Source organism: Elephas maximus, chromosome 26 (genome assembly GCF_024166365.1).
Source record: "Elephas maximus indicus isolate mEleMax1 chromosome 26, mEleMax1 primary haplotype, whole genome shotgun sequence".
Classification (NCBI taxonomy): domain Eukaryota; kingdom Metazoa; phylum Chordata; class Mammalia; order Proboscidea; family Elephantidae; genus Elephas; species Elephas maximus.
In genome coordinates this window covers 7,757,686-7,785,422 of record NC_064844.1, presented here as the reverse complement: position 1 = coordinate 7,785,422, position 27,737 = coordinate 7,757,686, and the positions used below count along the sequence as shown (strand labels likewise).

Genomic DNA, 27,737 nt, shown 5'->3' with positions numbered 1-27,737 from the left:
CAAAAAGTTGAAGACTTTTTTCTTCTGATTGTTTCTACAGAAGAGTCAATAGTATCGAACAGGAAGGACCTGTGTTCTTTCAGACCAGAGTGAAGGTGGCATTTAGGGGAGGTAAGGAAGTGAAAGCCTCTGTCTCAATTCCGCTGGCGGCATGCTACCTAGCGCATCCAGTTGGCTAATGTTTAATTTTTGTACCAGGCACAGAGCCAGCATGTCCAGTTAACCAGGACGGATGGTTAAGGAGAACTTTGTAAAACCGCCGAACGTAATTTACAATCGCCTAAATGTAGGCGTCTCTGAAGCGGACTGCCTTGCTCTTATGAATGCAGCGAATGACATGATCCAAATTGTGATAAAACTGATTTCAGGACTCCAGCTTGGTTGGAATAGGAAAGACAGAACAAAGCCAAAAAGCCTTTGGCCCATGAGTCATTTCTCTTCGGAAGGATTTCTAAAGATTGAACTTAGGCCCGTACAGCACCTAACATTACAAACTGCTCTCAGTCAACGTGAGGTCATTAAACCGAAGCCAGCAGCTCCAGGTGGGAGAAAATTAAGTGGGCAAAGTCTACCTTCAGGAGATTCTCTTCTTATCAAAGATGGCTGAGATATTCCAGGGTGATGCTTTCCAAACTACATACCCATAAAAACCTATTGCCGTGGAGTCAATTCTGTCTCATAGCGACCCTAGAGGACAGAGTAGAACGGCCCCATAGGGTTTCCAAGGCTGTAATCCTTATGGAAGCAGACTGCCACATCTTTCTCTCGAAAAGCAGCTGGTGAGTTCTAACCACTGGCCTTTGGATTAGCAGCCAAGCGCTTAACCACTGCGCTACCAGAGCCCTTTAAACTAGGTACAGCCCTAGGCAACAAAAGAAAGAAAACAAGATTCTGGCCCCTGGGGACATTGGATTTACTTATCTACAGTTGATCTCCAGCTTCAGAAAAACTTCTGCTTCTACCTGATTACTCACTGCCTCCCAGAGTAAAGAAGTTTATTGTAAAGAAGTGTCTTAAAGAAATTTATCTTTTTAAAGACAGTTGCCACAGAGAAAACATTTTTTTAAAACCACTTACCAATTATATATACTAACTCAAGTAGGTGCCCTAGTCCTATTCTCTACCTGGGCCTTTTTTCCAAGAGAAGGGTCTAAGGGCAGCTCTTTCCTAAGTTAGAGCTATTCCTCAAAACATGCTTCACAGGATGTTACTTAGTTGTTCTAATTAACTGGACAAAATAACTATCAAAAATAAAGAAAACAAATGGCTGACTTCTTTAATATAAAAATCAATAAGAAAAAGATAAATAGCCCTGTAGGAAAATAGGCAAAGAATATAGACAGTTCAGGAAAAGAAACAAAAAACCAGGAAATGAACATATGAAAATATACTCAACCTCACTGAGAGCTTAACAGTTCAAATTCTAAATGATGAGATGGCAATTTTCATGGGTCAGATTGGAAAAGATTAAAGAGTGGCAATACCTGGGTAAGACAAGACGGCGCGGTCACTCCCATACATTGCTGGTGGGGTGCTAACTGGTGTGATGCTTTGTGCTGCAGCAGTTTCGCAATACATATTAAAATTGAACCAGGACATTTTTCTTCCAGGAACAGAACCTATAGAAACATTCACTTGAGTACGCAAAGACAAATTACGAGAATGATGGTTACAAGCAGAGATCCTTGATGCTCAAGAAGACTGAATAAACCACTAAAACCAAGAAAAAAAAAAAAAAAGAAGAAGGTGGGTCTAAATGCATTCACACAGGAAGGCTTCCGAGATACTGCAACCAGGAAAAAGAGAAAATTACAAAAATTAATATGGAAAAAAAAAAAAAAAAGTAATGGCATATAACCCATTGCCATCTGGTCGATCCCAACTCATAGCGACCCTAAAGGACAGAGTAGAGCTGCCCCTAGGGTTTCCAAGGCTGTGATCTTTATGGAAGGAGACTGCCACATCTTTCTCCTGAAGAACAGCTGGTGGGTTCGAACAGCTAAATTCTGGCTGTTAGCTGAGTGCTTTAACCACTGTGCCACCAGGGCTCCTAATGGTGTATATATAGAAATGTAAATACTGATTATTCCTAGAGGTTGGCATTTTGGAGCACCTTCCATTTCTACCTTATATATTCCTATAATATTTGAGCATGTATTATAGGTAAAATACGAACAATTAAAAAAAATAATAACAATACAAATATCGCTTATGGAGTTTTCTTGCCAAACATGTAAAACCTGAATCTAATCCTGAGGAAACAATCAGATAAATCCAGGTTGTGTGATATTCTACAAAATAACCAGCCTAGACTCTTCAAATATATCAATGTTATGAAAAAGGAAAAGAAGGAGGGAAACTGTTCTAGATTTTAAATGACTAAAGAGGGTCAGTGAAAGAGAGGAAGACCCTCAAAGAGATGGACTGACACAGTGGCTGCAACAATGGACTCGAGCATAACAACGATCATCAGGATGGTGCAGGACCGGCAGTGTTTTGTTCTGTTGTATATAGGGTCACTATGAGTCAGAGCTGTCTCGATAGCACCTAACAACAGCAACAACGAAGAGACTCAACAGCTAAATGCAATGTGTGATCCTTGATTGGATCCTGAATGCATGAAAAAATTACAAAAGCCTTATTAAGACACAAAACTAAAGAAACCAAACCTGTTGCCATCAAGTCGATTCCAACTCATAGTAATGCTATAGGACAGAGTGGAACTACCCTGTAGGGTTTCCAAGGAGCCCTGGTGGATTCGAACTGCCTACCTTTTGGTTAGCAGCCAAGCTCTTAACCATTATGCCTCCATTAAGACACAACCACATTGGTAAATTTAGGTGAAGAAATAGAATTCCTGGGATTGTATTTCGGGAAATGATAGTTTAGGAAATGTCCCTTTAACTATTGTGCCCCTCCATACTAGATGCTCGCATGTATATATACTCATTTAATATCCATTTAATGAGGAGAGGATTTCCTATCTAAACTGAAACTCTGATTACAACCGTGGTTGCCGAGGAGAACTAATCTATTCATTTCTAGAATAGCTGCTTGGTTTATAAATTTTCCTTCCACTAGTGCCTACATACGGAGCCCTGGTGGTGCAGTGGTTAAGAGCTTGGCATTTAACCAAAAGGTCAGCAGTTCGAATGCACCAGCTGCTCCTTGGAAACCCTATGAGGCAGTTCTATTCTGTCCTATAGGGCCGCTATGAGTCAGAATCAACACGACGACAACAGGTTTGTGCCTAGATACCAACTAGGATAGGTAACTAAAGTTGGGGAATTTCAGATCTGGAGATCTTTGAGGTCACATGGAATCAACCCTCGTCATTTTGTAAATGAGTGAAGGGATCCAGATAGATAACTTACCACCACTCGTGGCAATTCTGACTCATGGCTACCCCATGTGTATCAGAGTAGAACTGTGCCCCATAGGGTTTTCAGTGGTTGATTTTTCAGAAATAGATCGACAGGCCTTTCTATTGAGGAGGCTCAGGGTGAACTCACACCTTCAACCTTTTGGTTAGCAGTCAAATTTGTTAGCCTTTTCAACCACCCAAGTGATTCACTCACAGTCAATTAGAAGGAGAAATTGGCTTTGGAAGTTTTGCCTCCAAACCTAGTCCTTCCACCGTGAATTCATTAAGATTTAACCCTTGTTGAATTTCAGTAGTGAACTAGGAATCATAATGGCGCCTTCCCCTGAGATGGGCCCCTTCTGCACTGAAAGAGTCTTCACACTGGAGGAGGAATTACATTGCAATACTCAAGGAGCAAAGAGTCCACAACTCATAACACTTGTAAAAATGCAGGCAGTCTGCCCAGTTCAAGCAGAACCAAGCCATGCCCTTTGCTTGACTTTTTTTATTACATAAGAAAGCACCAGGATTGCAAACCAACACTTTTTTTCTCCTTAAAAAATACTAAAGAGAAAGCAAACTGGTGGCTTGTGGAAGACAGATAACAAAAGAGACCTAAGTGCTTTACTTACCCTGACAAACATTTCCCTCCCAGCACATTCTCAGTAGGCTTCAACTCATCTGGTAGAATGATGGGGGCAGATGAAACTATTTGTCCTTTGGAAAATGTGTGTACCCTTTTCTCAACTGGACTGTTTTTATTAGGTGCTGTCGAGTTGGTTCTCACTCATAGTGACCCTATGTACAACAGAACAAAACACAGCCCTGTCCTGTGCCATCCCCATGATCGTTGTTACACTTGAGCCCATTGTTGCAGCCACTGTGTCAACCATCTCATTGAGGGTCTTCTTTTTTGCTGACCCTCTACTTTACGAAGCGTGATGTCCTTCTCCAGGGACTGGTCACTCCTGATAACATATCCAAAGTATATGAAACAAAGTCTTGCCATCCTTGCTTCTAAGGAGCATTCTGGCTGTACTTCTTCCAAGACAGATTTGTTCATTCTTTTGGCAGTCCATGGTGTATATTCAATGTTCTTCGCCAACACCACAATTAAAAGGCGTCAGTTCTACTGTGGTCTTCCTTCATTGTTCAGCTTTCGCATGCATATGAGGCAATTGAAAATACCATGACTTGGGTCAGGTGCACCTTAGTCCTTTAAGTGATACCTTTGTTTTTTAACACTTTAAAGAAGTCTTTTGCAGCTGATTTGCCCAAAGCAATGCATCATTTGATTTCTTGACTGCTGCTTCCATGGGTGTTGATTGTAGATCCAAGTAAAATGAAATCCTTGATAACTTCAATCTTTTCTCCATTTATCATTTAGTTGCTTATTGATCCAGTTGTGAGGATTTTTCTTTATGTTGAGCTGTAATTCAGACTGAAGGCTGTAGTCTTTGATTTTCTTCAGTATTTCAAGTCCTCTTCACTTTAGCAAGCAAGGTTGTGTCATCTTTATAATGCAGATTGTTAATGAGTCTTCCTCCAATCCTGATGCCCCGTTCTTCTTCATGTAGTCCAGCCTTTCGAATTATTTGCTCAGCATACAGATTGAATAAGTATGGTGAAAGGATACAACTCTGACACACACCTTTCCTGATTTTAAACCATGTAATATCCCCTTGTTCTGTTCGAACAACCGCCTCTTGATCTATGTATAGGTTCCTCATGAGCACTTCTGGAATTCCCATTCTTCACAATGTTATCCATAATTTGTTATGATCCACACAATCGAATGCCTTTGCATAGTCAATAAAACACAGGTAAACATCTTTCTGGTATTCTCTGCTTTCAGCCAGGATTCATCTGACACCAGCAACTATATCCCTGGTTCCATGTCCCCTTCTGAATTTCTAGGCAGTTCCCTGTCAATGTACTGCTGCACCCGCTTTTGAATGACCGTCAGCAAAATTTTACTTGTGTGTGGTATTAATGATATTGTCCAATAATCTCCGCATTCGATTGGATCACCTTTCTTGGGAACAGGCATAAATATGGATCTCTTCCAGTCAGTTGACCAGGTAGCTGTCTTCCAAATTTCTTGGCATAGACAAGTGAGCACTCCAGCGCTGCATCCATTTGTTGAAACATCTCAATTGGTATTCCATCAATTCCTGGAGTCTTGTGTTTTGCCAGTGTCTTCGGTGCAGCTTGGACTTCTTCTTCAGTACCATCAGTTCTTGATCATATGCTACCTCCTGAAATGATTGGTACAGTGACTCTGTGTATTCCTTCCATCTTCTTTTAATGCTTCCTGCGTTGTCCAGATTTGCATTTCCCTTTTATGTCTCCTTCTGAAAGTTATCTAACCTACATGATGGAGGTTGCTTTGAGGACTAAGGTATGCCTGACCCAAGCCATGGTATTTTCAATCATCTCATATGCATGTGAAAGTTGGGCAATGAATAAAGAAAACTGAAGAAGAATTGATGCCTTTGAATTATGGTGTTGGTGAAGAATATTGAATATATCATGGACTGCAAGAAGAACAAACAAATTTGTCTTGGAAAAAATGCAGCCAGAGCGCTCCCTGCAAGTGAAGATGGCAAGACTTCATCTCCAGTACTTAGGACATATTATCAGGAGGAACCAGTCCCTGGAGGTGGACATCATGCTTGATAAGGTAAAGGGTCAGCGAAAAAGAAAAAGACCCTCACCAGATGGATTAACACAGTGGCTGCAACAATGGGCTCAAACATAACAACGATTGTGAGGATGGCGTAGGACTGGGCTGTGTTTGTTCTGTTGTACATAGAGTCACTGTGAGTTGGAATTGACTCAATGGCACAAACAATAACAACATGGTGGATTTAAGGAAATCAAAAAGTCTATCTCCCTAATACAATTTCCCTGACTGGTCTACTACACTGACAGCATGCCCATTCCCTAGGGGCCAGTAGAGTGCCCCCTGGTGTTGATGATGAGAGTGTGACCCCTCCTTGTGGTGGGGCAGGTGTGAGAACAGGGAAGAGGACAGACAAGGGCTCTAGAGAGGACAGGGAGCCACAGAGGGGAGGAAGGCGAAGATTTATAGAGGCAAGTCCATGTCTAAATAGTTGGAAGAATGCCTACAACCCCAAGTTCAGAGGCTACCAGTATTGGGGTTGCTAAGCCAAGGATTGGAACGGAATAGAAAAGGGCTTGCAGCACAGACAGGCCAGGGCCACGCAAGAGAATCTCTTGGAAAACAGCCCAAGTTTCTAGCTGGCATGTGTGACTTGCCATTTGTGACTGGCAAGGCCCGGGTGTCCTGAATTGGCTCAAGTGGTCAGGATCAGGTTGACCAGAAAGAGCCACTGGTCAATGAGCCATGGCTAGGAAGACCAAGGCCCAAGTTAGGGACTGGAGTAAAAACTGAATCCTCACATTCACAAGAGTTAGCAAAGTATGAAGTCAAGGACAAATCCATATTAATCTAATAATCAACTTGTCAGATCAAGGGAGTTGGACAAGAGGAACAAGAATCCAAGCATGAAGCCAGACAGAGTCATTGGCCAAGGTGGTCAATGCTGGAAAAGTGCACTGCAATGCTGGAGATGGGGATAGGTAGGGGTGACTCCAGGGCCAACAAGTCAACGTTACAGCCACGCTTCATTCTGTTCCTGCAGCTCCGAATGTGGGTACGTCTTGCACCATTAAAAGTACCAGCAGATTTTGTTTATTCTGCTCCTTTGCAATTAACTCAGAGTGTGAAGGAGAAAGGAGAAGTTCGCTTATGGGGAAAAGTACGTTGATGTTGATTAAAAAAAAAAAGTCCTAGTGGGGACTTCTGGAACCTCCAGAATTTCAAACATGCACCCATTCCTACCAAAAACAGGCTGGGTCACTAGGAAGGGGGGGAATATGATCTGAAGGGCTGCGCCATATTGATTTCTCCAACTGACTGGTTGGGTGAGGTCAGGATGCTCTCTTTCGAAAAACTCTGTGAGCATGCACAAATTATTAGAAGGGTGGGTAATGTTACCACACTGCAAAGTTCTAAAAGCTAAGCGCAGATACATTTATGGCTAAAGCAAGAGGGAATAGAACGAGGACACTTGGGTACAGCAAAGGCTGGATTCCCAGCACTGCAGCCTGTGAAGAGTGGGCATCAGCAGGGTGGGGAAGAAAGGGAGGGCGAACCCTAGGGGTGCTCCAGAGCCCATTCAGAGAGGAGGGTAGAGAGTGGGTCTAGCCTATGGAATGAGAGTGTGTCTACCTTTACCCAACTTCAACCACGGTAGCTCAGCTACAGTTTGTTTGGATATTGGGTTTCTGTGATTTTCTTTCACTTCACTTTATGTAGTTCCAAAACCACTACCCTCTACCAACAATGCTAAGTGCTGCCCATGTGTTTAGCTCTGTGTTGAATGCTATCTTGGTTATTCACTTAGGACTCTCTCCTCAAGGAGTTTACAGTCTCTCTGGAAAGCCCAGTTTTATACAAAGGCAAAAAGGAAAGAACAATATAGGGTAGAACTGAATTAAGTGCTAAGTGATGTATTACAGTCAGGCTGCAAGTGACTCACGGTTAAGAGAGAAAAGAGACCCCTGAGCTTGGGGGTAGAGGAACAGGTCAAAAGGTATAGAAACTTATGCCAAAAGAGTGGAACCTGAGCTGAGCCTTAGAGGAAGAGAAGACTGGAATGGATTGGAAGAGTGGAGAGGGCATTCCAGACTGTGAGAAAATTATGGGCAAAGGTGTGGTGACAGGAACACTTGGTCTGGGAAACAGTGAATAGAGAAAACACATGGATGATCGACAGTGTTTTCCATTTTTTTAAAAAATCACTTATTCAGGCTGTATCCTGAGCAAGAACCATTTCCTGTGGTTTATAAATAGGCCCCTGTTATTTTAGCAGAGGCATAGCACTGATGGACATTCACGGAATGTTCCAGAGACTTCAGTTTTCCAAAAGCTGAGAGAAAATGGATAAAGGTGTAAGAAATGGTCCAGAACATGAAACATCATTAATAAAACCTCATAAAAAATTTATGCAGAATCTTAGTGTTCCTTACCTGGTACTTGTCACCCTCTCCCCTTCTCTCTCCTGGATTTGGTCCTGATTTACTATGAAAAGTGCCTAAGGCTTCAGATGACATATACCTGAGGATATGATAGAACTAGAATAGAAACTGGGAGATAACAGTCACGACAGATGCAGTCATTGGTCCAGGGTCACAGGGAAGTTAGTGACAGGGTTACTATTCAGAATGCCCATCTCGTCAAGCTTTCTGTAACCCAAGGTCTTGAATATGGAATTCCCACCCACTCCCATAACCCAAGAAGCCATCAGAATTGTACAGAATTCCAATTCCCTTGATTCTTAATATTAGAACCTTTTTACTAGGCTGTTCCGTTGGACAGGTTGAGGATCCCAATTGCCTGTACTTGAGAAATAGTCCAGTGCACATACACATGGTTGACCAAAAGGAAGGGAATATTTATGTTGATAGTTCATTAGGTTAGGGAAGGACCTGTAGATTTTTGCACTTACTATCATTCTCAATTTTCCTGTACTGTTCTATTTTCCAATCTGTTTCAGAAAGTAACACTTGGATCCCTATATATTGTTCATTTTTGGCCTAAGAATATGAATGAACATAATCTAACAAAAAAATTTTCAAAGAATGAATTTCCTTTGAGTTCCTCTTGGAAACCACGGTGGCAAAGTGGTTAAGAGCTACAGCTGCTAACCAGAAGGTCGACAGTTTGAATCCACCAGGCGCTCCTTGGAAACCCTATGGGGCAGTTCTACTCTGTCCTGTACGGTCGCTATGAGTCAGAATCAACTAGATGCCAATGGGTTGAGTTCCTCTTAGTATAGACTTGGAAAAAAGGAACTGATTTCCCTGAAGAGTCTGCCTTTCGGTCGCAATGTAGTTGATAAAGAAAGAGCCTGGACTTCACTCAGAGCTTTGAGTTATTAAAATTAAGTTTTAGTGGCAGTAGTAGCAAACTTCTGTATTACAAAAATCCTTCTAATAAAAAGAAAACACAGAACAAACCCAACAGTCAATCCTGTTTTGTATCTAAAGAACTCACCATCAAACATCTCGAAAACTATGAAATAACTACAAAATAACGCTACTACTCATGTGTCTTCCTAAAATTTTTGCAAGAATTTGAACCGTATTTAAACCCTCGCCCAACCCCAGCTCTCTAAAAAAGAATGAGTGTTATTAAGTATCCCTCTCCTCCTTCTTACAATAAGGTCATTTTATGCTGTAATAAAACCACGGCCAATAGTATTTTTGGCCAGTCCAATAACCCCTTCAAATATCCAAAAAATCTGAAAATGCTCCTGGAATTGAAGAGGAAACTCCACCCAACTTGTCAAATGTAATAACAATCTACCTACAAAAATGCCCTTTGACAGGCAGAATTTGTAGCCAGTCAAAGAGTATTATTTTCATGCGGTGCTTAAGGTCCGCAGAATCCTTTCCTAATCAAGGGCTTTACTTGGTTCAGCTATGCCCAGGTGTGTAGGTTTTCTATGCTATGAGGATTCAGAGGCGGAGGGGGGAAGACTTTTTTTTTTGGATAGACTCTTTTTTTACAGTGACAATGATAGCAACATTACACTATATATTATAAAGATACAGCCCCAAACCACCAGCTAATTAGAAATTAAGTTCACAGACATTAACTAACAAGCATGGCCTACCTATACTTTGAGTTACAAATGTCTATACCTTTGGGTATGAAATGCCTACAGTAAAAATGAGGAAGTTTCTAGTTTTAGAAATCAAATCATTTTTGTTTTTTTCCTATTTTGATACCTCAAAACAAACAAAATTCTCTAAGATGTGGAGGTTTCTGTGAAGTCCTCAAGAAGATCCAAGAGCCTTTCTGTATTTCAACGTTACGTCTCTGTAAAAAGTGACTGCACATCACAGGTGGTGAGGAAACACCTTTTTTTCCTTCTTCCAGTATGGTCTAGTTGTTGTTGTTGTTGTTGTTGCTGTGTGCTATCCAGTCAATTCCGACTCACACAGACCCTATAGGACAGAACAGAACTGCCCCATAGGGTTTCCTAGGCTGTAATCTTTACAGAAAGGAGCCCTGGTGGCACGATGGTTATGTGCTCGGCTGCTAACCCGAAGGTCGGCTGTTGGAACCTACCAGTCTCTGTGGGACAAAGACCTGGAGATCTGCTCTCGTAAAGATTACAGTCTTGGAAACTCTATAGGGCAATTCTATTCTGTCCTCCGGGGTTTCTATGAGTCAGAACTGACTCAACAGGAACAGGTTTGGTATTTTGAGTTTAATACTTACAGGAGCAGTTTTCTGGTGGGTTCAAACTGCTGACCTTTTGGTTAGCAGCCAAGTGCTTAACCACTGTACCACCAATGCTCCTTAGGGTGTAGTTAGCATTTCTCAAACTGATATCCCTCCCAGCACTATTTCCACTGAATGTAGACTTGAACAAAGGGCTGAGGAGGGGCTGAAGGAGGGCATTACAATAAAATGTGACATCTATTTCTTAGTGATTTATAAAGCCTGGTAGTACAGTATCAGGCTATAGGGTCACTTTGAGTTGGAATAGACCCGACAGCCACGGTTTTGGGTTTTGGGTTTGGTAGCACGTTAAAGGCTCTGAGGAAATCTGCGGTTAAAGTAAGGTCTAGCTGTTTATCCCAGCATTCCTCCAGCTTGGTTGACCATGGAACGCTGTCCTGCTCTGGACAATGCACTGTCGTGTTCCATGGGCTGCCTTTGGGTAAAGCGTTGGCTTTGTGAATGAGCACTGGCTTTCCATCAGACGCAGAGAGGCACAAAGGCCACCGCTTTGAGACTCTGGGCAAGTTAATTAAACCCTCTCAGGGCCCTGGTTTTCTCGTCTGAATTACATGCAAGATAACACCTATCTCAAGTGATCTTTTGATTAGGTAAGAAGACATAGTAGATAGTAAATGTTTATTACCTCCTCCCCTTTATAGTCCAGGTTGTTGCGTGCCAGTTGAGTCCATTCTAACTCAGAGTGACCCTATAGGACAGAGCTGAACTGCCCCATAGGGTTTTCCAAAGAGCAGCTGCTGGATTTGAACTGCCGACCTTTTGGTTAGCAGCCAAGCGCTTACCCACTGTGCCACCAGGGCTTCTATGTTTGTGTCTCAATACGCATTCCAGGATCCTCCCTAATTTGACCACTTTCTACTTCCAGTCTCATCTGCCAGTAGCCTGCTTTGAGAGTCAGCCTTCCTAGATTGTAACTGGAGGACTACAGGTGTCACTTAGGACCTGAGCAAATGACCAAACCTCCTCGGCACCTCCGGGTAAAACGGGGATAACAATGAGAACTCCCCCGCAGGGTTTTTAATCCTATAAAAAAGCTAAAACTAAAAAAAAAAAGGAAACCTTTAATTGTGACAATGAGTACTTTTAACAACAAATAAACAGGTGTTTGTCTTGTGTATTTATTTTCAGCAAGACTGGGAAAAAACTAAGGAGTGATTTTCTAGTTTACTGCTGCAGCTTCGTACTGCTGGGGTGCGAATCCCTGAGGCAGAGCTGCCATCAGAAACGTGAAACTTTGTCAGTTAAGGTATTCCTGGGATTTTCTTCCTAAACCAGCCATGTGATTCTTCTCACACGCCTGAAGCAGATGGCTCGGAAACTGGGGGACTCTAACAATTTGGGGTATAGCTGGTGATCATGTGAAAGGCCAGGGGTAACGGTATCAGCACCCTTATTCTTTCTGGACAGGGCAGTGGGGGTTCAGTGGTAGAATTCCTGCCTTCCCTGTGGGAGATTTGGGTTCCATTCCCGGCCAAGTGTAGTCATCACCCATCTGACAGTGGAGGTTTATGCATTGCTATGATGCTGAACAGGCTTCAATGGTTCTTCCAGGCTAAGAAGACTAGGAAGAAAGGCCTGGCAATCTACATCCAAAAATCAGCCAATGAAAACCCTATGACTCACAGCGGTCTGATCCAGTCGTGCACAGGGTTGCCGCGAGTCAGGGACCTACTCCAGGGCAGCTAACAACGACATTCTCGGTGGAGAATTGAGGTACAAGGGAGGGGCGGCCTAGCAAGTTCTCAAATCTCTTGGAAGCTGAGAGGGCAAATCAACAGAGGAAGGGCTGCAGAAGGCTCTGAGCGCCCTCGTAAGGATCTGACAATGGTAAAATGGCAGTGGTGCACTCTAAGAGCCAAGACACAATTCTGAGGGTTGCTTTTGGATAACCCTTCTGATCTTCCCACAGAATCCACCCCTCAGAGAGCATAATCCTCCCACCAAACGGGTGAAAGTCCAGGTCCTTAGATTCAGTTAAAATATCTCTCTAAGAACCCGAGACCCATAAATATTTTTGTTCCCTCTACAGAGCCCCGTCACAACTTGAAATCCAGTGTATGATTTTCTCAGCCAGCTTTGGTTCAAGGTCCTCTTTGGAGAGAATCTTGAAAGTGTAAATTATTTGCAGCTGAGACAGGCCTGTCCTTACCCAGCATGCACTGCCTTAAACCCCAGCACGCCTGCCTGGCCACTTCAGAAGTGCTTTCAAAGCTTTTTCAAAAAGCAGCTCTCCCACGTCTACCCCCATCTCCTGTCCCTTCAAAAAACAAACAACAATGCTGCTCTGTTCACCAAACACAAGAGGAATTTTCTGTTTAAAGTTTTTTTTTTTTTTTTCCTTCTTTTTTCTTATTCCATTGGCAGCACTTATTAAGAAGTGGACGACTTTCAAGTTGGGTGAACTTTGTTTGAAACGCAAGCACGTGAGTGTCCAGGTGCTTAACACTTTTTCAAACTTAGATACATCCTTACAGCCTTCATCTAAAAATCATCTTCTAAAGGCTTTATTAAACTATGTCAGTTTAAAAAAAAAAAGGATGTCTTTGACCACATATGCTGAGAGTTTAACTATGTTTGCATTTAAAGCTAGTAAATAAAATGTCTAAGAGCTGAATTCTTTTTTCAAAGTTTTTGAAGCAGCTTTGGGGTCATATGGACCTGGGTTTGAATTCTGTTTCCGTCACTTACTAAGTGAAAGACTTCAGGCAATCGAACGGACCTCTCTGTGCCTCAGTTTCCTCATCTGTAAAATGGGGAGAATAACACTATGTACCATGTGAATTAGTTGTGAGGATGAAATGAGTAATACGCAGCAGAGTGCCTAATGCTATGAATGAGCAATAAAATAATGTTGAAACAGTAACGGCAAAACTTTAAAAAATTATTATATGTTATATCTCATTGGGACAAATCCTTATTAGCTAAAATTTAGCAAACGTTTGCTCATTTTTGTGATTCTTTAAGGGCTCCATTTTCCATCTTAAATCCAAGGCTTTTCACTAAAAGTGAGCTCTTGCTTGCTCTAACCCATGTGTAAAAGAAAGAACCGAAGAAAAGAAACCAGCCTGAAAAGCAAGCAAGGAAAATATTTCATTGCTTCATTGGCAGCCGTTTAGAAAGTCTTAGTGTTTGTCATCCTTGAGAGGGAGACGTCACATTCATGCTGTGGACGGGTACAGACACCTACCCAGCATCTGAGAACCAAACCAAACCCGTTCCCATCGAGTCGATTCCGACTCACAGCGACCCTATAGGACAGAGTAGAACTGCCTCATACAGTTTCCAAGGAGTGCCTGGTGGGTTCCAACTGCCAACCTTTTGGTTAGCAGCCATAGTTCTTAACCACTACACCACCAGGATTTTCCATCTGAGAACATTGGATAGGAAATCCTATAGGTTACCCCAATATGGGCGAATGATGGGGGGGCAAAGTGGCCAGGATCTAACAACTCAACGCAGAGTCTCTCAAACAAGCTGCAAGTTCAACTTCCCTGAGCTCTCTGGGAAGTGATTTCTCCGTTTCTCTTTGTGTCTCACCCATCAGCCTATGAATTTCTGCAATTTCCTGAATAAATTCTAGGCATGAATCTAGCCCACTTCTGGAATCCTTTACATGGGCCAGCAAACTGTGTCCAGTGGAGTTCCGTCACAGCCAAGGTCTTCCGAAAGCAGCCGGAAAACACCAGCCACGCCTGCCTTCTGCTCAGGACAACATCGCTGCCTGGCACCCGTGGTAGCCGAGGTCACTGAGATGACACAGCCGGGGAGGCCTGGAGGCTGGATACTGGACCTCCCTGTGGAGTTCCTGCTTCTGTGACATGTCCCCAATTTCGTTGCCTTTCTTCAGTTTTTCTGAGCCTAAAGGGAGAGGATGCCAATTACTGAAGATTCTGCTCATAATTTTGGAATAGCGTTGGTTTTCCAAGAGAAATAAAATACAAACCACATCTGTAACTTTAAACATTCTAGTACTTACGTTTAAAAATAATAGGTGAAATTAATTTTAAAAATTTATTTTGTTGAACCCATTATATTAAAGATAGTATCATATCAACATGTGACTGATATTTTTAAAAATCGAGTTATTTTATGTTCTTTTTTCCATATCGAGTATTCGAAATCTCGTGGATGTAAACTTCATAAAATTTACAGCTAAAAAAACCTACTGAAAGGCTTTCCAACAACCAAATCAAGGATTCATTTTTTAATTTAAGCTTTAATTAAAAATCAAATAAAATTAAAAACTCAGTTCCTCCGTCACTTCAGCCACATCTCAAGGGCTCAGTTGCCACATGTAGCTCGTGTTTACTGTGCTGGGTGGTGAGGGCTGAGAAGATTAAGAAAAAGTGCTCACTGTTGTATGGGAAAAGAGTCACCACACTCTTTTTTTTTTTCCCTCCCTCATTCTCAGGGCTACTTGCCAAAGGAAGATTCTAGAATCTTTTTTTTTTAATTTCTAGTTTGTTCCCAACAGTAAAGACTCTGAATCACTCATATTTCCTTGGTGGGGTAATTAGAATCAAGATTTCTGAAAGTATGCTGGTAGAATAATCATCTCATGTCTGAGAGTTAAATTATGAGCACTGTTTTTTTTTTTTTTAGGTATATTTCAAAGAACAGAGAGAAGCCCATTTGCCTGCTGTGACTAGTGTTTGGCTGGCTATTGAAAAATAATAAGGAGGAACTAATAGCAAAATGATTTTCAACCCCAAGGTCATGGTCCCCAGATCTTCTGTTAGCCCAAGACAGGAACCATTCCCAAAGCCAACTCTTCAGACAGGGATTGGACTGGACTATGGGATAGAAAATGATCCGAGAGTGAGCTTCTTGGATCAAGTAGACACATGAGACTATGCGGGCAGCTCCTGTCTGGAGAAGAGATGAGAGGGCAGAGGGGGACAGAAGCTGGCTGAATGGACATAGGGAATTCAGGGTGGAGAAGAGTGCGCTGTCTCAGTAGGGGGAGAGCAACTAGGAGTATATAAAAACCTAGCAAGGTGTATATAAGTTTTTGTATGAGAGACTGACTTGGTTTGTAAACTTTCACTTAAAGCACAATAAAAATTAAAAAGAAAATTTATACAAAAAAATGATTTTCACTCTCAAATTGTATTTTTTTAATTCAGTAGAAATTTATATTACATAAAAATTCACCATTTTAAAGTAAAAATTCAGCGGCATTTAGTACATTCACTGTATCGTGCAACCATCACCTCCATCTAATTCCAAAACATTTTTATCATCTCACAGTAAAAACAAACAAACCAAAAAAAACCCTACCCATTAAGCAGTTATTCTCCCCGTCACCCATCCCCTCCGCCCCGGCAACCAATAATCTTTCTGCATCTACAAATTTACCTATTCTGGATGTTTCGTGTGTATGGAAGTATAGATATGCGACCTTTTGTGTCTAACTTCTTTCACTTAGCATCATGTTTTCAAGGTTCATCCTTGTAGCACGTATCAGGACTTCATTCCTTTTCATGGCTGAATAGTATTCCGTTTTAAGTATAGCTCACGTTTTCTTTACACATTTATCTGCTGATGGACTTCTGGGTTGTTTCCACCTTTTGGGTATTGTGGATAATACCAGTATGATAGTCAGGCACAAATGAGATTGAGTACCTGTTTTCAGGTTTTTCGTGTATATACCTAGGAGTGGAATTGCTGGGTCATCAGGTAATTCTATGCTTGCTTACTTTGGACTCGTCATCAGGAAAGAGCAATTGCTAGAAAAGGACATCCTGTTTAGGAAAGTGGAGGGCCAACAAAAACGCGGGGAACCTGCAATGAGATGGGTTGACACGATAGCCACAATGGACTCAGACACACCAGCAGTCGTCAAGAAGACGGTGCGGGACCAGGCAAAGCTGGATCTGTTACACACGGGGTCGCCATGAGTCGGCATGAACTCCACGCCAACTGGTCACAATGCCGCCCTATAACACACGGGGTCGCCACGAGTCGGCATGAACTCCATGCCAACGGGTCACAATGCCGCCCTATAACACACGGGGTCGCCATGAGTTGGCATGAACTCCACGCCAGCGGGTTCGACTTTGGCTTTGGTATGTACACACCATTTTGTTCATCCATCCATCAGTTGGTGGACACTGGCTTTCCACATCCATTTTGTTCATCCATCCATCAGTTGGTGGACACTGGCTTTCCACATCCATTTTGTTCATCCATCCATCAGTTGTTGGTGGACACTGGCTTTCCACATTTGGGCGCCCATTTTTAAATTGGAATCTTTGTCTTTTGTTGTTGCACTGTGAGTTCTTTATATATTCCAGATACAAATAAGATTCGCAAAGGTTTTCTCCCATTCTGTTGGTCGTCTTCTGGCTTTTTTTGATAATGTCCTTCGATGCACAAAAGTTTTGAATTCTGTTGGAGTCCAGTTTGTCTTTTTTTTTTTCTTGTTGTTCCTCGTGCTTTTGGTGTCATGCCTGAGAATCAATGGCCAAGTTCTTGAATTACATTTTGAAAGAAAAATAAAATGAGAGATTTATATCTGCACAAATACACACTTAAACATTTTAACTTGAAACTTACAAATGTACATTTCATCTTCTAATCTGTTGATAAACAGTCAAAGAGTTTCTTTGAACATACGTTTACTGAGTAAAAGGCACCTCTTTTTTGCTTAAGCCACAGACATATGATATCACAGTTTTGTTGTATTTTTGATTGAATAAGAACTTAAAGACAATTGCAAAGCAGCCTGACTCCTGAATATTTCAAACTTTTCGTGATTTCCAGCCTTCCCAATTTTTTATTGTTATCTTGCCCACACATAATTTGATGGCAGTATTTTTAGCCTTTAATCAGACAGTTCAAAAGTATGCAACTCAGTTTTCATTGAAAGGCCTTTCTTTTTATACTCATTTTTTTGGCTTATATAATGCTTAATTGCAATAATAAGTATAACTGGCATAAATTTGGGAACAAACCCAACTGACTTGGTAAATACATAGCTCACCTGGTGGGAACAGAAACACATGGGTGAGCCAGGGTCTAGCCTACAAGCCAAGCGGGTGTCGTGTGCCATGGGCATCAGTGAATATGCTCCCTACACAGAGGGAATGGAGGGTGCACTCCAACAAGTGGACCGAGTGGAGAAGAGTTAAAAGAGCCCCCTCCTACTAGTCTAGAGGTCAAAGATCAGAACTGCTTTATAATAATTAACATGCAATGCCCAACACACAGCTCTAACACTCTAGCTTCTGAGCAGATATCTCTCATAGTCACTACCTGTGTGAACTTGGGCCACTCGATCCACTGGTGCCTCAGTTTTCTCATCTATCAAATGGGGTCAATATCTGTCACACAGAACAGACGAAAGGACAAAAGATGATGATATTTGCTAAAGCAGTTTGTAAACTGGAAAGCAGATCATAGGTGCTACTTCTTGTTATTGTTAACAGAAAACCTGAAGACCCTTCATAGAAAGCTGAGACTATTTATTCTCATCGATTTATATTATTTCTGTAAATACAGTCCCCGGGTGGTGCCAATGGTTAACACGTTTGACTGTCAGCCGAAAGGTTGGTGGTTTGTAGTCCACCCAGAGGCCCCTCAGAAGAAAGGGCTGTGACCTACTTCTGAAAAATCAGTGATTGAAAATGCCACACAGCACAGTTCTACTCAGTACAGTTGAGGTCGTGATGAGTTGGAACTGACTCCGTGGCGACTGGGACTGGTAGATTACCACACATTCAGATTTATCATCATACACAGATTTTACTTACTTATTGATTACTTGTAGTCTTGACTAGAATGGAAGATCCATGAAAGCAATGATTTTTTTACTGTTTTACTCACTGCTCTACTTCAGGGAGTAAGAGTATAAAATCCACAAAGCCCATTGCCATCGAGTTGATTCCGACTCATAGTGACCGTATAGGACAAAGTGGAACTGCTCCATAGGGTTTCCAAGAAGCGACTGGTCGATTTGAACTGCCGACCTTTTGGTTAGCAGTGGAGCTCTTAACCACTGAGCCGTGAGGGCTCCAAAAATGCAGAGCAGTATGTTAACAAAAAAGCAACGTGGTGACCCCGTACAGGTCAGAGTAGAACTGTACTGCATGGGGCTTCCAACAGCTAATTTCTCAGAAGCGGACCACCAGGCCTTTCTTCCGAGGCACCTCTGGGTAGCCTCGAATCTTCAACCTTTCCATTAAGCAGCCAGTGCACTGGTTGTTTGCAGCACCCAGGGACTCCTGAGTAGTATATTACAGACATCATATTAATGAGTTCAAGGCTTGGCTGCTAATCGAAAGGTTGGCAGCTTGAACTCACTCAGTGAATTTGACTCAAGGGCACCTAACAACAAGGTTCGTTTAAATCAACCTCGATTCTAACGTAGGGATAAAATTTCAGCAAAGCACGTTCTAATATATTTGGTAATAATTCTTCTGAGTTACCACCGTTACTGTTGTTATTAGGTGCCATTGAGTTGATTTTCAGCTCACAGTGATCCCACATGACAGAGTACAACTGCTCCATAGGGTTTCCTAGGCCCTAATCTTTATGGGAACAGATCACCAGGTCCTTCTCCCTCGGAGCCTACAGATGGGCTTAAACCCGCCAACCTTATTGGTTATCAGCCCAGCGGTTAGCTGTTGCATTGCCAGAGCTCCTTCCATTGTCGCTGCCCAAGGTTTTTATCTTTTTCTAGATTCTTGCCCTCCCATAGAGCTAGCTTCTCCACTAGTCTCCCCAAATTTACACAATCTTTACTCTGAGGTCAAAGTAAAGGCACTTCTCTTTGGTCATTGGTCTCCCGGGTGATGAAATTTTCCACCAAAGGGTAAGAATTCAAAATTGTGAGGCAGGTATTCATAGTAAAACTCCGAATTCTTGTTTTTCACACTTTTGGAAGAATTACTGGTGATGTACTAGAGTAACTTGCTATAGTTGTGTGTGGCCTCCCTTTCTGAAGGAAATTTTATAAACTTAAGTGGGATGGGCGTGGGGTAGGGAAGATGACTCATCCATGAAATGCAGATTTATTTAAGCACTGTTATTTGTGATAAAGGAAGCCTTTAAGAGACATCATACATGAAGAAAGCAAAAGGTGTTTAAAAAGACAGGAAAGAAAGAAAAGACCAAAATGGATGTCAGAAAAGACTCTGAAACTTGGTCTTGAATATAGGGCAGCTAAAGCAAATGGAAGAAATGATGATTTAAAAGACCTGAACAGAAGATTTCAAGGGGCAGCTCGAGAAGACAAAGTATTATAATGACACATGTAAAAGCCTGGAGTTAAAAAAACAAAAGAGCACACTTGACATTTCTCAAGCTGAAAGAACTGAAGAAAAAAATCAAGCCTCAAGTTGCAATATTGAAGGATTCTACGGGCACAATATTAATGATGCAGGAAGTATCAAAAGAAGATGGAAGGAATACATAGAGTCACTGTACTAAGGAGAATTGGTCAACGTTCAACCATTTTAGGAGGTAGCATAAGATCAGGAACCAATGGTATTGAAGGAAGAAGTCCAAGCTACACAAAAGATGTTGGTGAAAAACAAGGCTCCAGGAACTGATGGAATACCAACTGAGATGTTTCAACAAATGGATGCAGCACTGGAAGGCTCACTTGTCTCTGCCAAGAAATTTGGAAGACAGCTACCTGGCCAACTAACTGGAAGAAATCCATATTCAGCCCATTCCAAAGAAAGGTGATCCAGTAATATTCCACGCAAGTAAGATTTTGCTGAAGATAATTGGAAAAATGATTGCTACAGTACATTGACAGGGAACTGCCAGAAATTGAAGCAGGATTTAGAAGAGGACGTGGAACCACGGATATCATTGCTGTTGTCAGATGCCTCTTGGCTGAAAGTGGAGAACACCAGAAAGATGTTTACCTGAGTTTTATTGACTATGCAAAGTCATTCGACTGTGTGGATGATAACAAATTATGGACAACATTGGGAAGAATGGGAATTCCAGAACACTTACTTGTGCTCAGGGAAAAGACCCTGGGCTTTTTCAAATCTGTTTTGGAAGAAGTACAGCTGGAATGCTCCTTGGAAGCAAGAATGGTGAGACTTTGTCTCACGTACTTTGGACGTGTTATCAGGAGGGACCAGTTCCTGGAGAAGGACATCATGCTTGGTAAAGTAGACGGTCACTGAAAAAGAGGAAGACCCTCAATGAGATGGATTGGCACAGCGGCTGCAACAATGGGCTCAAACATAGCAATGATTGTGAGCATGGCGCAGGCCCAGGCAGTGTTTCATTCTGTTGTACACAGAGTAGCTATGAGTAGGAACTGAGTCAACGGCACCTAATAACAACAATATCTAAGAATAACATTGGAAGAATTTAAGCTGAGGCATTTCTCAGTATTGCCATTGTTTTCTTTGGTATTTCATTAACATTGTGGGTGGGGAGGTACTGGGGGCCACGATGCAAAATAAATAAAGTGAAAGGGAAACCACTTTCATTCCTCCTGGATTTCCTGTATTACCAAATGAGGGCAGCCTACAGGTTACTCTGCTCAATTCAATTCTACAAATATTTTCTGAGCACCTCCAAAGTGCCTGCAACACTCACAGGAGTTTACCTTCTGGTTGTGTCGACCAACCTTCTGAGAAAAATGTTCAATTATCTGCCTTTCTCAATATAAAGAAAGAAAACATTTGTACAAACATTCATGCTCACGGTGAAGGCCTAAAATGAATCATCTTTGGTTTGCTGGGAAGAGTTCAATTAGGTTTATTTCAAAATATTCTGTTTTTAAATACCTACAAACACAGAGGAAACCCTGGTGCCCTAGTGGTTAAGTGCTACGGCTGCTAAGCAGAGTCGGCAGCTTGAATCCGCCAGGCGCTCCTTGGACATTCTGTGGGGCAGTTCTACCCTGTGCTATAGGGTCGCTGTGAGTTGGGATCGACTCGACGGCACTGGGTTGGTTTGGTTTTGGGTACAAAAACAGAAACCATCAGCCCTCAGTTGTATTGACTTGAGCATAGCATGATCACTGGGTTTTATGATCCAAACTACTCGACTGTCTTTTATTTTTTTATTTAGAGCTTGAGGATCAGATATTTAGGGAAAAGGCAAGGAGGGCCCTCTGTCCTCTAAGGCCTCCGGGCCCCCTTGGCGCCACTTTGGGCACCTTACAGAGTAAGAAAAAAGTCAATTCCCCCAGAAGGCTTTCTAGAGTATTTCTATTCAAGGCCCTGGTAATGACGCCGATAGTGGCGGCTGCAGAATTTCTATCTACACCAGCCGGGCGGTTGATGAGGCGGGCACCTTAACCTGGCTGGGAAGGGGGTGCTGGCACTAGAAATGAAGTCAGGCACACGCCCTTTGTCCATCTCAGGAAACCGACGAGGGGGAGAACACAAACCCCCAAGCCACCCCGGGGACTCTACTGCAGCCAAGACAACACCGAGGAAGACTCCGGGGGTGTACCGGCCTCAGGTTAAAGACGAGCCTGCGTTTGGGCAAGAGGCCGGAGTTGAATGAGTCACTTGTAGGGTCTGCTCCCAGGTACCCAGAGAGAAAGGGTGAAAAAGCATTCAAAAAGGAAGATCTTGACCTCGCGGAGAAACAGCCCCTCAAACCCCGCTCAAGAGTGCCCACGGTGAGGTCGCCGTCACCTTTCTCCAGGCTGGGCGGAACCTACAGGCATCACCTCCCACATCTAAAACCAACCAACCAGATGACGCCCTCAAACCTCCCCAAACACACTCTCCCCATCGCGTTCCACACGCAAACATCGAAGGCCTAAAGCGGTTGCACAAGTCACGTAGAAAATTAGGCGGCCCCTTTCCACGGCGATAATCGAATTAGCCTCAAATTAAACGTGAAATTGGTCCTCGTCGGCTGTGAGGACAAAGCCCCCATTGTCCCTTAGCTCGGGTAGCGCGGCGGCCGTGCCCACCCCGCGCAGGCCAGCCTGGCCAGTCCCCACGGCGGGGGGCGAGGTCCGGCCGCGCGGGGAAGAGCCTCCGCGGTGGAGAGCGTGGACGCGCCCCGACTCGGGTCTCGCGCCGGGTGGGCGCTGGGTGGCGGGGGGGGGCTGCGGCGCTCCGGGGGGCGCTGGGGGAGGGGAGCTGCGGGGCTCCGGGGGGGCGTTGGCAAGGGAAGGCCGCGGCGCTCCGGGCGGGCGCGAGGACGGCCGGCGACAGGGAGGCAGCGGGAGCGGGAGGGAGGAGGGTGTGCGGGAGAGAGCGTGTGCGCGCGTCTGTGCGCGCGCCCGGGCCCGCCTGCGCCCTGGCCCCGCCCCGGCCTCCTCCCCGGCGGCTCCCTCCTCCCCACCCTCCTCCCGCCCAGCCCCGGAATCAGTGCAGCTGCTGCCGAGCAGGCTGCGGATTCCTCCAGTCCCTCCCTCGGCCGCCTCTCTGCTCGGAGCGAGCGCGCAGCCCCGCGCAGCAGCGCCCACCGGTCCCGTCCTGTGAGCCCCGGCCCCAGCCGCGGACAGCCCCGCGGAGCTGCCTCCCGGCCCACCCGCCCGGCCGCCGAGGAGCGGGAGGAGGACGGGACCTCGGCGCCCCCAGCCCATCCCCGGGAGGTAGGTGGGGGCCCGAGGCAGGAAGATGCCAACTCACTGGGGCTCCTGGCTTGCGGGCCCGGGAGGACGCCGCTGTCCTGCGCCCGGGGCGCGGCGTGGGGGCGGGGAGGCTGCGGAGCCCGGGCGGGGGCGCGCGGGGAGCTTGGTCTCCGGGGCTTGTCAGCGCTCGGCTCATCCGGGCGGAGGGCGGCCGCAGCCTCGCCGTGCGCACCGCGGCCGCCCGGCCCCCTCCGCGGTGCAGCAGCGCCCGTTCCTCCTCTGCCTCCGCCGCCCCCTCTCTCCAGCCGGTCACAGCGGCCCTGGCGCGGGGGTGGGTGCGGAGTGGGCAGCCGGGAGGGTGTGTTTTCGGGTGCCCTCCCCCCAGCCCCTGCGGGTGGGAAGCGAGGGCGGCGGTGACAGGGCCGGGCATTGCGCGTAACGGTACCGGGATGCGGCCAGGCGTGGTCGCGGCTTCCCGGCGCTGCAGCTGAGCCGGAGGCGCCCCCCCACCGCCCGGCCCCCGCCCTCTGCTGTCCCCTCTCCCCGGGCTGGGCGGGAGCCGCCTGGGGCGCCGAGCCGCTGCTGCGCCCGCCCTTCGGCTCCTGCCACCCTGGGCTTCAACAGGTTTGTACCGGCGCGGGGACCCTCCGGGCCTGCCTTGGGGTGGTGGGCTGGGAGCTCCTCTCGTCATCACCCACCTGACGCCCTCGGCCTTCTTTTGGGGGAGAGCCCTCCCTTTGTTTTTGTGATGAGAAAGGTGCCATCAGATTGGAGGGGGAGGGCGTGGAGGGGGGATGGGAGAACGGTACACAAGCGGGGTCCATTATTTTTCCAGTCTAAAGTCGGGCCAGATAGAAAGTGAGGAGAGGGCGAGCGTGGGGGTGCCTCGGCGGGGGAGGAGAATGCCTTCGGTGGGGTTTATTTGGCGGGGATGGGTTTTTGGCAAGATGGATGGCTCGCGGCGCCCTCGCCGTGATGCAGCACAATGCAGCAGAATCGCAGCCGCCCCTGCTTCTGGCTGGCGGGGCTTGGCACGGCCACTCAGCGCCTGCGGCCCCCGCCCAGCCCCACCCAGGCCCCGGGCTGCGTCCACCTTGTCCTGCTGCTTCGGCTGGATGTGGCGTCAGGACCAGGTCATCTAGGCGTCAGGGGGAGATTCTACCCTTTCGGGGCGATCCCCTCCCGCCTTGCCTGTTCGCAGTGCTCGGAGGTAGGGGCGCCCTGCGGCGCTGACGGGGCAGAGGGAGCCGGCTGCGGCTGCGGACCTGAATCGGATCCTGGACCTGGGGACCTGAGCCTTAGGGAGGGGCAGCAGGCAGGACGAGCCGAGGGGTGTGCGGAGGCAATGGTGGGGCCGTCGCTGCTGAGAGTCGCAGCGCCTTTCTTTGGATCACCCGTAATCTGTAACCAGGACCCAGCTACGCATCGGTTTTTTCCTATGTGAGAAGTTGGTGTTTGTTAGCTGGACCATCACGGCTATGACATTACAGTACCTGGTCCATCTTTGGTCAGTACTATGCATTTTTCCCGTAGAAAACCGTTTTTTTTTTTTTTTAATGAAATGATCCATAATTTTAGTTCTTATGTTCCCTGAGACATTTATAAAAATATTAGTAGTCAGCAGCTTGTTTGAAAGGGGTCCTGCGTATATTCTGACGGGTAGTAAATGATTCCTTTAATCCATTTTTGCTTGGCTTTGAGCTTTGTTTTTTCTGTCAATCAAGTACGATTACATATTTGGGTTCTTTATTCATGGTAAATTGGTATGCAGAGTTCTGCTGATTAAGACAACCAAGTCGGGTCTCCAGGCTCCACTAGTGGGATTATGATGGTAAGGCCCTGCATGCATGGTTTTGGGTTTTTCTTTTTTTTTGGTATTCACTTTTTTTCTGAATGTGGCTGGAGAGAAGGTTGAGAAGGGCGACCACCAAGGCCTCTGTGGCTGGTGTCTGCCTGTCCAGAAGGAGATGGTGCCCTAATGTCCTTAGTACACATGGATGTCCCTTCTAAATGCCACTTCTGTAAGTCACTTATTCCAAGTGGGATGGCAAATGGGAGACGCTGCAAATGTCAACCCGTGTTCTTCTACAGTGCGTGAGTGAAAAGGGAAATTTCAGCACGCTCACTGGAAGAGAAGGTCAGTGTTTCCAAGCCAAGGGCGTGTCTGCTTCTACTTTTTTAATCTCTAATGAATTCGTGCTCATGGCATCCGATTTTACGTGGCTCTGCAGAATAGAACAAAAGGTAAGCTGTGTGGCTTACATGCAGTTTTTTTTAGTTTCTCTAACCGAGAGCTATTAAAATATGGAACTTTTATGGATTTGGGCTTCTTCGTTGTGCCAGTCGTATAAACTCGCACTGCATAAAGATGTTTTCGAGTATCGTTTCCATGGACTATCCAGATATTTTGGACCGTGTGTAGACATATCCTGTGTTGATGTCATAGGTGGTTTAGCTGTTCCGGTTTACACACCAGGTGCAGAATGCTGTGGGGTTTGCAACCCTGTAACTCTCTGGAGGGACAAAAACCTTCATCTGAGAGAATGAAAAGTGTCAGGGCAGTGAAGGAACTGCTGTTACTTGTTCGCCTCCTGCCATTCTGGCTTTCTGAGCATCTTGAGGGCCAAACTAGTAACAACCGTCTGTGATGTTATAGGAGCAAGTGGGAAGACCTCACTTTCCTGGAAGTGTTTATGTGAGTGGTTAGTCTTAGTGTAAGAAAACATGACTTTACATGTGGAAGTACCGTTTTGAGATGGAATGATTTTACTAAACAAACATTGGAGCCCTGGTGGCTCAGTGGTTAAGAGCTTGGCTGCTAACCAAAAGGTCAGCAGTTCGAATCTGCCAGCTGCTCCTTAGAAACCCTGTGGAGCAGTTCTACTCTGTCTTCCAGGGCCACTGTGAGATGGGAATCGGCTCGACAACAATGGCTTTGGTTAAACAAACATTCATATTCTATTCACTGTTCTTGAACATTGAATGTTTGTTTAGAATATTTGGAAAAGAATGTTGAATGTACTGTGGCCTGCCAGGAGAATGAACAGAGCCTGTCTTGGAAGAAGGACAGCTGGAATATGCCTGAGAGGTGAGGATGGCGAGACCTCACCTCACATACTTGGGACAGGTTATCAGGAGGGACCAGTCCCTGGAGAAGGACATCATGCTTAGTAAAGTAAAGGGTCAGCAAAAGAGAGGAAGACCCTTGATGAGATGGATTGACACAGTGGCTGCAACAATGGGCTTAAATACAGCAGCGATTGTGAGGATGGCACAGGACCTGGCAGTGTTTCATTCTGTTGTACATGGGGTCACTATGAGTCGGAACCCACTGGATGGCAGCGAACAGCAACAAACAAACATGGTCATGATGACTGGAAATCATTCGATGTGATTTCTGTTGAAATAATTTTGAGGTTTTCGTTTTAAGAGCATATTCTTAGAATTTTAGAGCTCTTTTTTTTTTTGCATGCAGTGATGTCATGCTCCGTTAATTACGTTGGGCCCTGACCAACATCTGTGTTGTAATCGGGCATTAATTAATGTTCTGTGGATTTCCTTATGGTAGCCCTGCCCTGGTTTCTTCCTGTGAGACTGTTAGGAGTGTAAACCATCCTTCCATGAGGAGAGGGCTTACACCCCTGCTGGAAAAGCACTTCTGTTTAAGTCTGTGGAGGTGAGCAAAGCGCCTCATGGATCCTCATGGATTTTTCTTGTACATTTTTGTTTTTTCTCAAAGCACCGTTTCCTTTCAAAAGACCAGGCTCAGCCCGCTGAGATTTCTGGTAAAAATCCTCCCACATCTGACTTTATGTAGTGTAGCAATAACATCATCAGTCTTTTTTCTACTTTAGTGGGTAAAACTAAGCTCTCCAAATGACATAGACCCATATTTCTATCTTTAAACATTTCTGGAAAAGATGTTTTCACATTGTCCCTTGACGGCCATTGTGAGGTGTGTGGACCACCAGCATCGCCGCACCTGGGAGCTTGTTACAAATGAAGATTCTTAGGCCCTGCCCCCAATAAGAATCTGCATTTTAACAAGACCCCCAAAGTGATTTGTGTTTCCTATTGAATCGAGACACACTGCTGTGCTTCTTTAGTTAAGAGACCTCAGTATCAAAAAGGTCCCTTCTTGTATCTGTAGTCTTTTGCTGATGAAACTGTCCTTTTTTTTTTTCTTGAATAATTGGTGATGAAGAAGCTGATGTACTCACTATAAACTGGTTTCAGACACCATTGCTTTATCAAGCCCTTCTTTACTCTTTAGGTTGCAGAGTTCTGTTTACTCTAGTTTTTTAGATTGATCACTTTTGTAGATTCTTTTCTAAAATATCTCTAAGGTTGAAAAACATTTCCGCATTGGGGAAGAAGGCGTTGACTTTGAGGCAGCAGAGCTGGAACCCAGGAAGCCCGACACCTGAGCTTGGGGTCCCCTCAGCTCGGGGTCCCCTCAGCTCCTTTTGCCCCCTCTGGCGTTGTCAGCTTTCTGCTTGTATGTTCATTGTCCTTGC

The 27,737-nt window shown here is 44.9% G+C and overlaps 3 protein-coding genes across 6 annotated transcripts in view; 2 read left to right on the top strand and 1 right to left on the bottom strand.

Annotated features, from left to right (window-relative positions):
• The window catches only part of C26H2orf73 (chromosome 26 C2orf73 homolog), a 144,358-nt gene extending 128,601 nt beyond the window's left edge, over positions 1 to 15,757 (top strand). Inside the window, exons 7-9 of one of the 2 annotated variants that reach the window (XR_007515534.1) lie at positions 12,258 to 12,419; positions 13,071 to 13,141; positions 15,309 to 15,757. The gene's annotated coding sequence lies outside the window, so the exon portion shown is untranslated. Of the gene's footprint in view, positions 1 to 40; positions 2,019 to 12,257; positions 12,420 to 13,070; positions 13,142 to 15,308 lie in introns of those variants that run through there. The other variant, XR_007515535.1, reaches the window with a different exon arrangement.
• Positions 15,758 to 22,580: 6,823 nt separating this feature from the next.
• On the bottom strand, positions 22,581 to 24,722 carry LOC126067916 (collagen alpha-1(I) chain-like). The gene is made up of 4 exons (XM_049870152.1): positions 24,714 to 24,722; positions 24,383 to 24,517; positions 24,205 to 24,331; positions 22,581 to 23,830 (listed from the first exon to the last, which is right to left on the bottom strand). The coding sequence occupies exons 1-4, from the start codon at positions 24,720 to 24,722 to the stop codon at positions 22,581 to 22,583; spliced, it is 1,521 nt and encodes a 506-aa protein (XP_049726109.1).
• The window catches only part of SPTBN1 (spectrin beta, non-erythrocytic 1), a 221,969-nt gene continuing 217,244 nt past the window's right edge, over positions 23,013 to 27,737 (top strand). The window contains exon 1 of one of the 3 annotated variants that reach the window (XM_049870437.1): positions 23,013 to 23,241. The gene's annotated coding sequence lies outside the window, so the exon portion shown is untranslated. Of the gene's footprint in view, positions 23,242 to 23,745; positions 23,845 to 24,333; positions 24,431 to 27,737 lie in introns of those variants that run through there. The other 2 variants (XM_049870438.1, XM_049870439.1) reach the window with 2 other exon arrangements.